The sequence below is a fragment of the Hyla sarda genome, chromosome 3 (assembly GCF_029499605.1).
Source record: "Hyla sarda isolate aHylSar1 chromosome 3, aHylSar1.hap1, whole genome shotgun sequence".
NCBI lineage: Eukaryota > Metazoa > Chordata > Amphibia > Anura > Hylidae > Hyla > Hyla sarda.
In genome coordinates, this window is record NC_079191.1 from 352,796,526 (window position 1) to 352,810,507 (window position 13,982).

Sequence of the window (13,982 nt, forward strand, 5' to 3'; positions counted from 1 at the left end):
ACATGTATGCGGTGGATTACGTTGGATTCCAGGACTACGTTGATGACCGGCATTTTTTTTTTTTTAATAAAATGATTTACGAGGGCTGTGGTGGAGTGTTTTTTTAAATAAAATGTTTTTTTGTTGTGTTTTGATTTTTTTTATTTAATTGAATTTAATCTTAAAAAAAGAACATCCAATCATCTTCCAGCATCCCATGACTGCAGACAAGAGGCGCTCCAGCCGGGTATACCGCCATTTATAGTGTTGCCATCCTCCTTCGTCTGTGGCAGCAGCTGCTCGGCAGACAACACATACCACAATAGAGTCGCAGCTTCCTGGTGACATCACAGACAGTAGCTTCCTCTAAATTACTGTGACCCCTGATATCTTTATCAATAGCTGTTTTTGCATCCATATCACTATGAGAACGCCTGTAACAATGAGCCTTGTATTTATTTCCTACATTTATAATAGTTATACTTTGCATTACCAAGGGCAGGGGCATGATACCCAAGCCATGACACTGGGAGACAGAGTGAATGTTGACCCTTTGTCTACACCTCTACCACCCTGACAAATGTAAAGCTTATTCTCCCGCTCACCATGAGGCCCCCCAAGCCTAGTAGGCCTCAACTCTGCCCCAGTCCCCCATGTGTTGGTGCTGGCTCTGCCACCCTTACATACTCTGATCAAGACTGGCATAGTGGAACAGAAGATGAGTGCAGCATGGGGGTGCTCGCCACACTATTGTTCTCTGAATAAAGGGACCAGCTATAAGCTATGAGAGTTGAACTCCAATACCTCCATTGCAAGTAAATAAAGAAGACTGAGCATTTAAGTCCATTTATTCTTACTACGTTTATAAGAGTTATACAACGCAAAAAAATGGAGGGGGAGCATGACATATTTAGGTGAATTTACTCAGACCAGCACGTTGTTCTTAAATGGGCACTGTCAGATACAAAAACGTTTGATATGTTGTAAAGCATGTATAACCAATATGTTTTGCAATTTCTTTCATTAGAAAATTTTCAATATTTCATACTAAAAAAATCCAGTCAAACAACTGCCCCCCCCCCCCCCCGCCTGCTTGGACACATACTACTCCTGCTGTGTCCATGCGTCATCACCTATGTCATGGACACACTTCCTTGATTGACAGCTGTGAGTGCAGGGCTCAGAGCTGGAAGAAAAATCCTCCCACTGTCATCTTGTGTCCCCCTACTGTCAGTGAGGACAAGCTGGGAGTTGTAGTTTTACTAATGCTAGGGGAGATGTGAACAGACAGCATACTGAGAGAGGGGGCGGAGACCTGCAGTGAGGCCACACCCCCTCCCTTTGAGAGGAATTCAGACTAGTGAGCTAAATTATCCACTTAGGGACCAAGGGCCTACAGGTATGCCTTCGCTCCCTGGTACTTAACACCTTATGGACGCAGCCCTTTTTCACCTTAAGGACTGAGCCCTTTTTTCGCAATTCTGACCACCGTCGCTTTACGCTTTAATAACTCTAAAACACTTTTACCGAATATTCTGATTCTGAGACTGTTTTTTCATGACATATTCTACTTTATTTTGGTGGTAAATTTTTGTCGTTACTTGCATCCTTTTTTTGTGGACATATTTTAACTTTTTGAAAAAAATTGAGGGCTTCAAATTAGAGCAGCAATTTTCAAAAATTTCATGAAAATTGCAAAATCTGAAGTGGCAGATGTTACAGAACTACAACTCCCAGCATGCTGAGAGTAGTAGTTTGACAACATCTGGAGGGCTACCGTTTGGGCATCACTGTAACAGTGGTCTCCAAACTGTGACCCTCCAGATGTTGCAAAACTACAACTCCCAGCATGCTGGGAGTTGCAGTTCTGCCTTCCTAGTGGTTGTCACAGTAAAGATCGCTTTACTTTCACTTTTATTACCCCCCCCCCCCCCCTCCACTGTCGTTTCCCTACCTGAGTCAGTCTCCAGCGACGATCTGCGGTCCCCAGGCCATCTTCAGGTAAGGTACCGGTCTTCATCTTCTCCCCCGTCCTGCCCGACATCCAGGGGTGGGCAGAACGGGGGTTGCCATGGAAACCCACTGTCTTGCTCTGCCATTGGTCAGAATCAGTTCTGACCAATGGCAAGGGATAAGAGAAGATCGCAGCACTGCAAGCTCACTCCTATCCCTCAGGATGATCGGGCCTGTCACTGACAGCTCCGATTATCCCTATTTTCCAGGTGTTCGGGTCACCAGAGACCCGATCAGCCCCGAATAGCAGAAAATTGCATGTCTGAATTGACTGTGATCGCCGACATGGGGGGGGGGGGCTCAGGACCCCCCTCGGCGATGTGCCGGGATGCCTGCTGAATGATTTCCCACGGGCATATGCATACGCCCCACATCCTTAAGGACTCGGGATGCAGGGTGTATGCATACGCCCGGCGTCCTGAAGAGGTTAAGGACCAAGGGCACACCTGTACGCCCATGGGAATTTCGGTCCCCGCAGCAAGCCGGGCGGGGACCGGATCGGGATGACTGCTGATATCAGCAGGCATCCCATGCCAATGCCCAGGGGGGTCCTGAGACCCCCCCCATATCGGCGATCACCGCAAATCGCCGGTGAATTCACACGGCAATTTGCGGCGATTCAGGGTCATACTGGTCTCTGGTGACCCAGAAAATAAGGGAGATCGGTGTTGTCAAAGACACCCAGGATCCCCCTGAAGGGATAGGAGTGAGGTGGCAGGGGTGCCACCCCTCCTATCCCTGCTATTGGTTGGTCAGAAGCAACCGACCAATGGCAGATCGGGAGGGGGGGTTTGAAGTTCAGTTCCCCCGTTCTGTCCACCCACATTAGTCTAGGCAGAACAAGGGAAACGACGGTGAATGGCGCCGGAGGTCCACTTACCATCGGCGGCGGGCGGCGGAGGACTGCGATGCGGCTCCCTGGTGCGACGATCCTACGGAAGCCGGTGAGTAGTTGCCTAGCAACATCTGGAGGGCTACAGTTTTGAGAACACTATGCAGTGGTCTCTAAACTGTAGCCCTCCAGCTGTTGCAAAACTACAACTCCCGGCATGCCCAGACAGCTGTTTGCTGTTTGTGCATGCTGGGATTTGCAGTTTTGAAACAGCTGGAGGGCTGCAGTTTGGAGATTGCTGTGCAGTGGTCTCTAAACTGTGGCCCTCTAGATCTTGCAAAACTACAACTCCCAGCATGCCCACACAGCAGTTTGATGTCTGGGCATGCTGGGATGTGTAGTTTTGCAACATCTGGAGGGCCACTGTTTGGAGATCACTGTGCAGTGGTCTCTAAACTTTGGCCCTTCAGATCTTGCAAAACTACAACTCCCGGCATGCCCAGACAGCTGTTTGCTGTTTGGGCATGCTGGGATTTGCAGTTTTGAAACAGCTGGAGGGCTGCAGTTTGGAGATTACTGTGCAGTGGTCTCTAAACTGTGGCCCTCTAGATCTTGCAAAACTACAACTCCCAGCATGCCTACACAGCAGTTTGATGTCTGGGCATGCTGGGATGTGTAGTTTTGCAACATCTGGAGGGCCACAGTTTGAAGAGCACTGTGCAGTGGTCTCTAAACTTTGGCCCTTCAGATTTTGCAAAACTATAACTCCTGGCATGCCCAGACAGCTGTTTGCTGTTTGGGCATGCTGGGATTTGCAGTTTTGAAACAGCTGGAGGGCTGCAGTTTGGAGATTACTGTGCAGTGGTCTCTAAACTGTGGCCCTCTAGATCTTGCAAAACTACAACTCCCAGCATGCCCACACAGCAGTTTGATGTCTGGGCATGCTGGGATGTGTAGTTTTGTAACATCTGGAGGGCCACAGTTTGGAGATCACTGTGCAGTGGTCTCTAAACTGTGGCCCTTCAGATCTTGCAAAACTACAACTCCCAGCATGCCCAAACAGCAAACAGCTGTCTTGGCATGCTGGGAGGTGTAGTTGCGTACCTCCAGCTGTTGCATAACTACATCTCCCAGCATGCCCTTCGGAGATTAGTACATGCTGGGAGTTGTAGTTTTGCAACAGCTGGAGGCACACTGGTTGGAAAATACTGAGTTAGGAAACAGAACCTAACTGAAGGTTTTCCAATCAGTGTGCCTCCAGCTGTTGCAAAAGTACAACTCCCAGCATGCACAGTCTGTCAGTGCATGCTGGGAGTTGTAGTTTTGCAACAGCTGGAGGTTTGCCCCTCCCCCAATAAAAGTTTAAATCATGCTCATGTCCATAGTAAAATAGTTCTTAAGGTTAAAGACCAACGTCCACCAAGTTCAACCTATATCCCTTTTGTGTCTCAACTGAGTTGATCCAGAGGAAAGCAAAAACCCTTATGAGGCCAATGCCAATTGCCCCAAACCAGGGGGGGGGGGGGGAAATTCCATCTCCAATATTGCAATGAGAATAAATCCCTGGATCAACCTTCTGTCCCTATAGATCTATTATCCATAACCTGTAATGTTTTTACTCTTCAGAAATGTGTCCAGGCCTCTTTTGAACTTTTTATTGAGTTCATGTGACCACCTCCTCCGGGAGAGAATTCCATAGTCTCACTGCTCTTACAGTAAAGAACTAAAAAAATATTAGGCTCTGCATTTTTCCAGCATCATCCTCCCTGTTTTCCTACAAATACCTTCCATCTCACACACACACACACACACAATGCCTCCAGAAGCCTCCCAGATAGCAGCCTCCTGCCTCCCAAATAGGAGCCTCACGCTCCCTCCCAGATAGCAGCCTTCAGCCTCCTAGATAACAGCAAACGAGATAGCAGCCTCCAGCATCCTCCCAGATAGCATCCTCCATCAGACCCCCAAACAGCAGACTCCCAAATAGCAGCCTCCCAGATAGCAGCTTCCAGCCTCCAAGTTAGCATTCATGCCTCCCCCAACCCACACAATAATTATTTTGTGATTTTGCCAAAGGGGTCTCTATCCCAGTGTGGCTGCAAGTTCTCCTCTCCTCTGCTTCATGGGTAGCACTGGCAGAAGTAATGCACACTTCCCGCGTGCATAAAAGGGGGGGGGGGGCGTGGGGCGAGAAGGCCAACAATGGTAGTATAAATGGGGCCTCATATGTAAAGCTGGTTTTGATATTTGATAAGTGTTGGCCGAAAGCTCATATGATTGAACACATTCCTCACAATCTCACCTAACTTGGTAAAGGGAAATAAACCAAACACCAGAATTCTCTAGCATCTTGTTTAAATCAAATAGGTTTCCCTCAGAGAACACCCATATACGCCTAAGATGGTCGGCCGATTCCGCTGACAATATCTAATTTGTGTGTCCACCTTAAAAGATCAGTACATGGGGGGGCATGGTCTGCCGGCGATGTGAGCGGTCACACGCTGCTGAGCTCCTGCTCTAATTTCCTGTGTACTATCCTGTAGTCGTCCGATATTCAGCCAAAAACCGCTCGTAACGTATCCTGAAGGTCTGTGGCTGCCTCCGGTCCCTTCTGCGAGCATGGCACACGGACACTCCGGGAGGAACAGGTCCATGAAAAACTCCAGCCTGGCCACACCGCGCAACCAAGATGGCGCATCCACTCCTCTTCATCTCTCTGATGTGGTGGTAAACCTGGAGAGATTTGTGGCCGCAAGTGCAGATTGGGAAGCATCCTCTGACACCTCCGAGGACTTGTGGAACCCTTAGACCCCCGGATCGTCTTCCCAGGCAGGCTCAACACTGCGGTCTGGACAGGTTAATGGGAGGGCTGCCACTTAGTGCAGGTCTGTCCACCAAACAGCCTGCTCCTTCCTCCATCATGGAGCCCACTAGCAGGGACATTTATTCTGCAGTCCTGGTCCTGGGAGCTGACACTGGCTCTATTAAGGAGGAGGTATCTCTGATACAGCATGACCTCCGCCACACAAACGAGCGGATTACAGCCCTTCTAGACAGATTAGGGGACGTGGAGGATAAATTTCCTGCTGTACAAAGAGATCTGGGCCGTGTAGTGCATAATGTTTCTCTGTTGATTGCCAAGTCGGAAGATAGAACAACCTCAGAATTATTGGTGTCGCTGAACGTGCTGAGGGGAAGGCTGAGAGAGACTTTTTTTTAATCTTGGCTCCTTACTAAGTTTGGGAAGGATACCCTATCTCCCTTGTTTGCTGTAGAGCAGGCACACAGGGTGCCCATCCATGCTCCTCCGCCAGGGGCGCCCCACCCCCCTCCCAATACTACTGAAAATTCTCCAATTTAAGGATAGGGATACCATATTACGTGCTGTCGTGATCATCCTTACTTCAACATTGATGGAACGCAAGTCTCTATTTTTCCGGATTTCTCTAATGAGCTACAGAAGAAAAGAGCTCAGTTTCTGGATATTAAGAGATGACTCAGGGCACTAAACGTTGTCTAATCTATGCTTTACCCTGCCAAGTTACGGGTGGTAGCCCTGGGAATGACGCACATGTTTGAGTCTCCTAAGCAGGCTTTAAAATGGCTGGATGCTAATGAGACACGGATCCGCCACGCACCTGATGACGCTTGATCCCTGCGGCTGTCTGCTACGTTTGCCGTACTCCAGGACGCTCTGCTGTTTCCTCACTCTGGGCTGGTTATGTGTTCCTTTTCCAATTGTTGGCCCGTGCACTTGCTACGCTGTCCTGGACACTGTGGCCGAAGTGGCCTCGGACTTATAATCCCTACCCTGTACTGGGGGGACATTTCACCTTTTGTGATATAGCGGCTTATTCTTTACTGGTTCGTCAGCAGGATGTTTTTTTCTCCCCCCCCCCCCCCCCCCCCATTTTTTATTTGATTTTAAGCAAATTAAAAATAAATAAACACAAATATAATACAGAATTAATCAGACATAATTAATCCCTGACCATCCGCCCCCCCACCAACCGACCAGAGGAAGAAAAAATAAGGAGCCACACACAAGAGGCCCGTTTATCATTTGTCCCACATCAGTTGGATATGTTTAGTCTTTTGTGAGAAAGTGTCATTCATAATCTAAATTTTTTTTACTTTATCAACTAAATTAACCCATGCTTTCACTTCTGACTGCTTTTCCGACATCCATACCCGCAGCACTACTATTTTAGCGCACATCAGCACTTTAATCAACAGTTTGTCATCTTTCCCTTTACAAATGTTAGTAAATAAAATAGCTTGTTCAAAATTCAAGATTTGTGTCTCAGATATTATATTTTTCTTTTTTAGAGTAACTATAATTTCATGCCAATAACCCTGGAGTACTTGACAATTCCAAATAATGGGAATAAAATTAGCGTCATCCATTTTACATCGAGGGCAACTCAAGGAGTAACGACATCCAAAATTAAATAATTTCTTAGGAATATAATAAATGTTTTGAAGACAATTAAATTGAATAATCTTAGAGTACTTTAGTGATTTGTTTACCTGTTTTTTTCTTCTACCAAGCGCAGTTTCTCCATAAGCTGTCACACATGATGTCTGCCTTGCCTGTATTTGTGGTCTTGGGGACACACCGTGAGTTATCCTCTTCTATGTTTGTCTGTCCAAATGGCTAATCAAGACCATCTCCTTTCCTGGAATGTGAGAGGCCTGGGGGCCTGGGTGCCAACAAGCGCTGCGTGATTTTCCAGCAGCTAAAGGACTTTCACCAAGGCTTTTTTTGCCTTACGGAAATGCATCTTGTCCCTGATTCAGTGCGTGTCCTTCACCGCTCTTGGGTGTCCCAGACCTTCCATTCCACGTAGTCCACTCATGCAGGGGGGGGTCCATTCTGGTCCAAAGGGCCGTTCCATTTGAATTTCTTTCTTCCCATATTGACCTGGAGGGGCGTTACATTTGCTTACATTGCACTATTTTTAGGGAACAGGTTATCCTTGTAGCAATTTATATTCCTCCTCCCTACTCTAGCGATATCCTTAAGAGGGTGTTCTCTGTCCTCTCAGCTTTGCCACAGGTGCCGACTTTACTTATCGGGGATTTTAATGCTGTTCTTTCACCCCAGCTGGACAGACACTATGCTGTATCCACTAAGAAATCCTTCTTTCAGGATGGTGAAAGCTCTGGCCACATGTTGGCTACTATTGTCCGGGCACAGTAGGGTTCTCTGTATATAACTGAACTGACTAATACTGCCTTTTACATACTGATTCCAACATTCTGGATTGCCTCCATGATTCTTATAAACACTTGTATACTAGTAGGCTCTCTTCTGTTTCTCCTGTTGTCTTGGATGCCTACATAGTTGACATCCCTTTACCTAACCTCTCCCCGGATGAAATACGGTACCTAGACGAGCCCCTTATGGTTGAAGATTTGGAGCTGGCTCTCCAGTCCTTGGCAAATGAGAAGGCTCCAGGAGTGGATGGCCTACTGTGGGAGTTCTTTAAGATAGACCCTGAGGTGTTGCTTCCTCAATTATTGGAGGTCTTTGAAGATGCTCTGAGAGTTGGAGAATTGCCCCACTCTATAAGAGAGGAGATCATAGTCGTTTTGCCCAAACCTGTAAAGGACTTGCGCCTACCGGACTCCTATCGCCCAATCTCGCTCCTGATGTCACATTGCTAGCTTGGGCATTAGTGAATAGACTTTCCTGTGTAGTTACAGATTTGATCCACCCAGATCAATCTGGCGTTACACCAAACAGGTCCACTTCCCATAATTTGAGACATCTACATCTTAAAGGAGATGTCCGGTGCAGACTTTCCCTATTCCATCCTGCCAGAGCTTTAAAAAAAAGAGAAAACAAACTTTCACTTACCTTCCTACGTTCCCCCGGAGCTCTGCAACAGTCGGCCGGGCTGTCTACTACCTACTTCCCTTAGCCCGGTATGTCACACGGGGCTTCAGCCTATCACCAGCCGCAGCGATGTCCCGCCTCGGCCGGTGATAGCCCGGCACTTCACATGGCGCTTCAGCCTAAGGGAAGTAGGAAGTAGACAGCCTGGCCAACCGATCAACTGTTGTGGAGCTCTGGGGGAACGTAGGAAGGTAAATGAAAGTTTGTTTTCTTTTTTTTTTTTTTGCAGCCAGGGCAGGATGGAATAGTAAAAGTCCACACCGGACATCTCCTTTAAAATTCAGTCCTATGGGGGGGGGGGGCGTGCGTGCAGCCATTATCTCACTCGACACTGTGAAGGCTTTAGACAGCATCGAGTGGGAATTCCTGTGGGTTGTTATGCGTCAGATGGGCTTTGGGACTCACTTTCTAAGCTGGGTGCAATTGTTGTACTCCAACCTGAGAGCTAGGGTCAGGGTAATGGGGCCTCTCGGATGGTTTTGTTCTTGGTCGGAGGACGAGACAGGGATGCCCCCTATCACCATTGCTCTTCGCCAAAGCGATTGAGCCACTGGCGTCCCTGCTTAGTTTCTTACTGGATATTAGGGGATTCCCCTGGCGTGATGGTGAGGAGCGTGTCTCTCTACACCAAAGATGTTACTGTACACAAGTAATTATGACTCCACGATAGGCCCTATTATGTCTATTATAACCACCTTCGGTGGGTAATCCGGTCTCACTATCAATTGAGGTAATTCTGTTGTAATCTCATGTCCCCATCCTTAAAGTTTCCTCCAATGCCCCCTACCCCATTACAACTAGTGACCCGTTAAGTATTTGGGAGTAATGGTTACAGTGCGACTGAAAGACTTCACTTTGTATAACTTGTTGCCCTTGTTGAGCCAGTTTCAGAGATAGATTGATACGTGGTCCCATCTACCCCTCTCTGTTGTTGGTCGTTGCAACCTAATCAAAATGATTTTGATGCCACAGTTACTTTATGTTCTCCACAACTCCCCTATATCGATACCGGCACTGTATTTTAGACGGGTCAATAGCCTTTTCAGTTTCCTTATCTGCAAAGGGGGTTGTGCTCGGATCGGAGACACTCCAACGTGATAAGATGGAGGGTGGGAGGACAGTCCCTAATCCCTACATATATTTCCTAGCTTCTCTGGTGCAACATTTGCAGGGTTGGGGGAGAAAGGTGGTTGTGGTGTGTCTGGTAGGTTGGTGGAATGTCTTACTGGGATGCCCCCTCCTTTGGGTGCTCTCAAGCTGGGCACCACTATAGGCTCTGCTTGTTCGCTCCCAACAGTTTCTTTGATGGTCCGGGTGTGGAGTTCGGTGAAAATATTATTGCAGGTGTATGGAAAAATCCCCACCTCCCTGAGATTTTCCAATTGTAGGGTTTCTCACCCTGGGTGACGGCGGGTGCATGTAATCTGACTGACGGGGTGGGCGATGGCTCTATTCTATCCTTTTCTGATCTTCCGACTAAGTTTGATCTTCTACCAATACCTACAGTTGCACCACGCGCTGGACCGACAGAGGGGTGGGAGCCCACTGACTGTTTCTACTAATTATCTCTTGCAAGACATTGGGAAGGTGGCCACTCAGAGAGGGGCTATATTCATAGCTTACATACCCTTTTGGACAAGCATTTATCTACTTATCCTTGAATGGTTAGGGACAAGTGGACGCAAGAGGTGGGACCCCTTACTGACTAACAGTGGAATGATATATTGACTAACGTTCCTCTCCTATCTCTTAGTGAACTGCATTGTCTATCCCAGTTGTACTTGATACAGAGTATATCGGACCCCAGTCTTTCTACATAAAATCGGATGGAGCCCTGATTCCACATGCTTCAGATGCTCTATGTATGAGACAGGATTACTGCACATGTTCTAGGGCTGTAGGGAGTTGGAGGGGTACTGGCGGGGTGTCTCACTTAGTCCGGGATGTTTAGTATATCCCTCTTCTACTAACTCCTGCAGTGTCTGTACTGGGTTGTCTGGATGGTACTCAGGTGGCTGACTGTGTTCTATTGGGAATCCAGCATATACTGTATCAGGCACGTAAAACTATTGCGTTGCGCAGGACCCACGCGGGTTCCCCCCCACACTGCAGGAGTTTAAGAACAGGATGAACGCTGTGATTAGGTTGGAGCAGGGGGGGGTTTCTCTTAAAAGGAATGCCATGGCTAAATTTGAACGTATATGGGACCATGGTTGGATACCCCGGGATTACATACCTCTATTCTCAGTCTATTATGTAGAGGCCCCCTACAGGCTTTCTTTTTAGCTGGCCATACTTAGTCTCCCTGCTGCTCACCCTGTGTACTTGGCCTGTGTTTGTCCGCTTGTCTCCCTCTCATCCAGTCTTCTCTCCCTTCGTGGTTTCTCTCACCCCTCTCCATGTCACTCCTCCTGTGCAGCCTTTCTTTTCCTCTTCTCCTTCCTCACTCTCTCCCTTCCTACTGTCCGTTCCTTCATGATGATAATGGTGCGCTTAAAGATGCTGATTACACCCCCCCCCCCCCCCCCCCCCCTCCTGAGATCTCTGATTGTTTTTTCCTCTATGGTCAACTACGATTATTGGTGTACTTACCAAAAAGGAAAAACTGAACTACTCAGAGTATAATAAATGACAATGTATTTATTAATTTACAACATACATATAAAATACATTAAAAAGGAGGAAAGTGGACATCAGAGAAAGGGCAGCATATCCAGGACTGCAATGTACTGAGCAACAAAGGATGATGAAAAGTGAAAGTACAATTATGACTCTGGTGACTAAATGCATGAAAAGAGAATAAGTAATATGCAGAGTCACTGGTAAGTGTTCTGGGCAGTATGAGATGGTAAAGTGCATGTGCAGTAGCCAAGTCTATATATAATGAGCCATGTGCAGAGTTATTAATGATTAACTGCCCAGTATACAGTTCAACGTTAAAGTACAAAAAATTCCATGTCCAGACAATGCATAACACATAGGGTGAATACACAGATGTAACAGCAATACAGACCATGATAGCAGTAATGAAGAGTAAGGAGTCCCGGGATGCCGCCACCCATCTCTGAGTATTCACCCTATGTAATATGCATTGTCTGGACATGGAATTTTTTGCACTTTAACGTTGAACTGTATACTGGGCAGTTAATCATTAATAACTTTGCACATGGCTCATTATATTTAGACTTGGCTACTGCACATGCACTTTACCGTCTCATACTGCCCAGAACACTTACCAGTGACTCTGCATATCACTTATTCTCTTTTCATGCATTGAATCATCAGACCCATAATTGTACTTTCACTTTTCATCATTCTTTGTTGCTCAGTACATTACAGTCCTGGATATGCTGCCCTTACTCTGATGTCCACTTTCCTCTTTTTAATGTATTTTATGTGTATGTTGTCAATTAATAGAGACATTGTCATTTATTATACCTTTGAGTAGCTCTGTTTTCCTTTTTGGTATGTATTCTATTGTTAGGAGTCTACATGGGCTTACACCATTCCTGCATTTAGGGGCTTTTCTAATCATCCATTTAGTATTTATTACACGGCAAGTACTATATGCTTTACTATTTTAATATACGGTTATATATAACACAAGATGGGTATATAGTAAGAGATAGCTAGTTCCCCCTTCCCTAAAGAAGTTGTTTCGTTCATGCTGCTGTGTTTAGTTATTGGTGAACTGCCTGAAGTGGTAAGAAACTGCTCTCGCATGGTTTTTTCTCGTTCATGCGTTTTTTGTTTTTGTTTTATTGCATATTCTCCTGTATCCTTGATATATGTAATGCGCACAATATGGATAGACTGATGAGCCTGCTCTCATGTTGTCAATTATGCTTTGAGAAGCTGTCTCCGCATGAAATATATATATATATGTATATATATATATATATATATATTTATTTATTGTGCCTTTATTTGTTTCTGTTATGAAAACAAAAGTTTAATAAAAAGGATCAGATATAAAAAAAAAATAAAAAATTCAAAAAATGAAGGAAAAATCAGTACATAAGTGACGACCCTTCTACACAGGCTGACAAGAAGCACGTTAACAAGCACCGACATGAGTGGGTGATCGGCGCTCGTCTACCGGGCCTGCACATGGCTCAATCACTGACTAGACTGCACAAATCTCTGGATTATTTATATCACCCTTTACCATCACTTTTGGCCGCACACCATTCACTTACACAGGGAACGGTGTGGCGGATAACAATATTTTATATGATCACACAAAAGATGTGATCAGCCAAAGAACAAGAGTTCGCTTGTTAGCTAATTGCTGGCCCTTTTAAACTGGGCAATATACGATTATTGCCCGATAATCAGCCGGTGTAAGGTTCGCATTCGCAACGCATTTTACTGAATATTTCCTGCTGCCGATTATCCTACACATTGACTTCAATGAGTCGGAAATTCAGCAGCAGAAAACACAGCAAGATATACTTCAAATAATGTACGTGTGACCCTACCTTGAGTGAGTTACACAGCTTCTGCTACAATTCCTAAAATGCTGCATAAAAATACCACAACATAAAATATACCTCAAACAGTAAGGGCTATATTAAATAAATGTATTTATTCACAGGAATGCTCAGTCCATTAGTTTTCTGTAGATCCACTGTCAGATGTTTTGTTACTTGAAGTAAAATACTGATATAATCTTTCAGTATATGGTATGCTATTTTCCTTATACTGAATGGAGGACGAAAATACAAATTTCTGCTTTCTTCCCTCTGATGGCTCCTCCTCTATATCCATTAAACTCTCTGAATCTGTAAAAGAAAATATAAAAAAAATTAACAGAAAAAGATAAAAATCATATACTTCTTTGGATTCAGTGGTCACATTATTAGCTGAAACAAATACCGATAGAGATATATATATATATATCACACACACATATATATATTATATATATATATACACATACACACACGATACCGATAATCGGTGCAGGTTATGGCCGATAGCCGATAACTTATACCGATATTCCGGTATAAGTTATCGGCTATTTATCCCCCCGGCGACACCGCTGCAGATCATTGATTTAAAGCGGGCGCTTTTAAATTAATGAACTGCAGCGGCTTTTACGGTGCCATAGACCGTCGCCGCCACCACCAACAGCCGCTTCTCTCCCCCTGCCTGTCCGGGGGTCCTGAGTCCTATCACCGCCAACGCCCCGACGCCCCCCCCACCACCGCACTGCGCCGTCTACCACCCCGCGCCGCGTCACCCTGGCCCCAT

At 45.9% G+C, this 13,982-nt stretch overlaps 1 protein-coding gene across 1 annotated transcript in view; it reads right to left on the reverse strand.

The window, feature by feature from the left end:
- Nucleotides 1-13,294: 13,294 nt before the first annotated feature.
- SMIM26 (small integral membrane protein 26) overlaps nucleotides 13,295-13,982 on the reverse strand; it is a 3,477-nt gene continuing 2,789 nt past the window's right edge. The window contains exon 2 of the mRNA XM_056563380.1: nucleotides 13,295-13,510. Coding sequence (XP_056419355.1) covers nucleotides 13,338-13,510 — 173 coding nt within the window. The 3' untranslated portion in view covers nucleotides 13,295-13,337. The remainder of the gene's footprint in view (nucleotides 13,511-13,982) is intronic.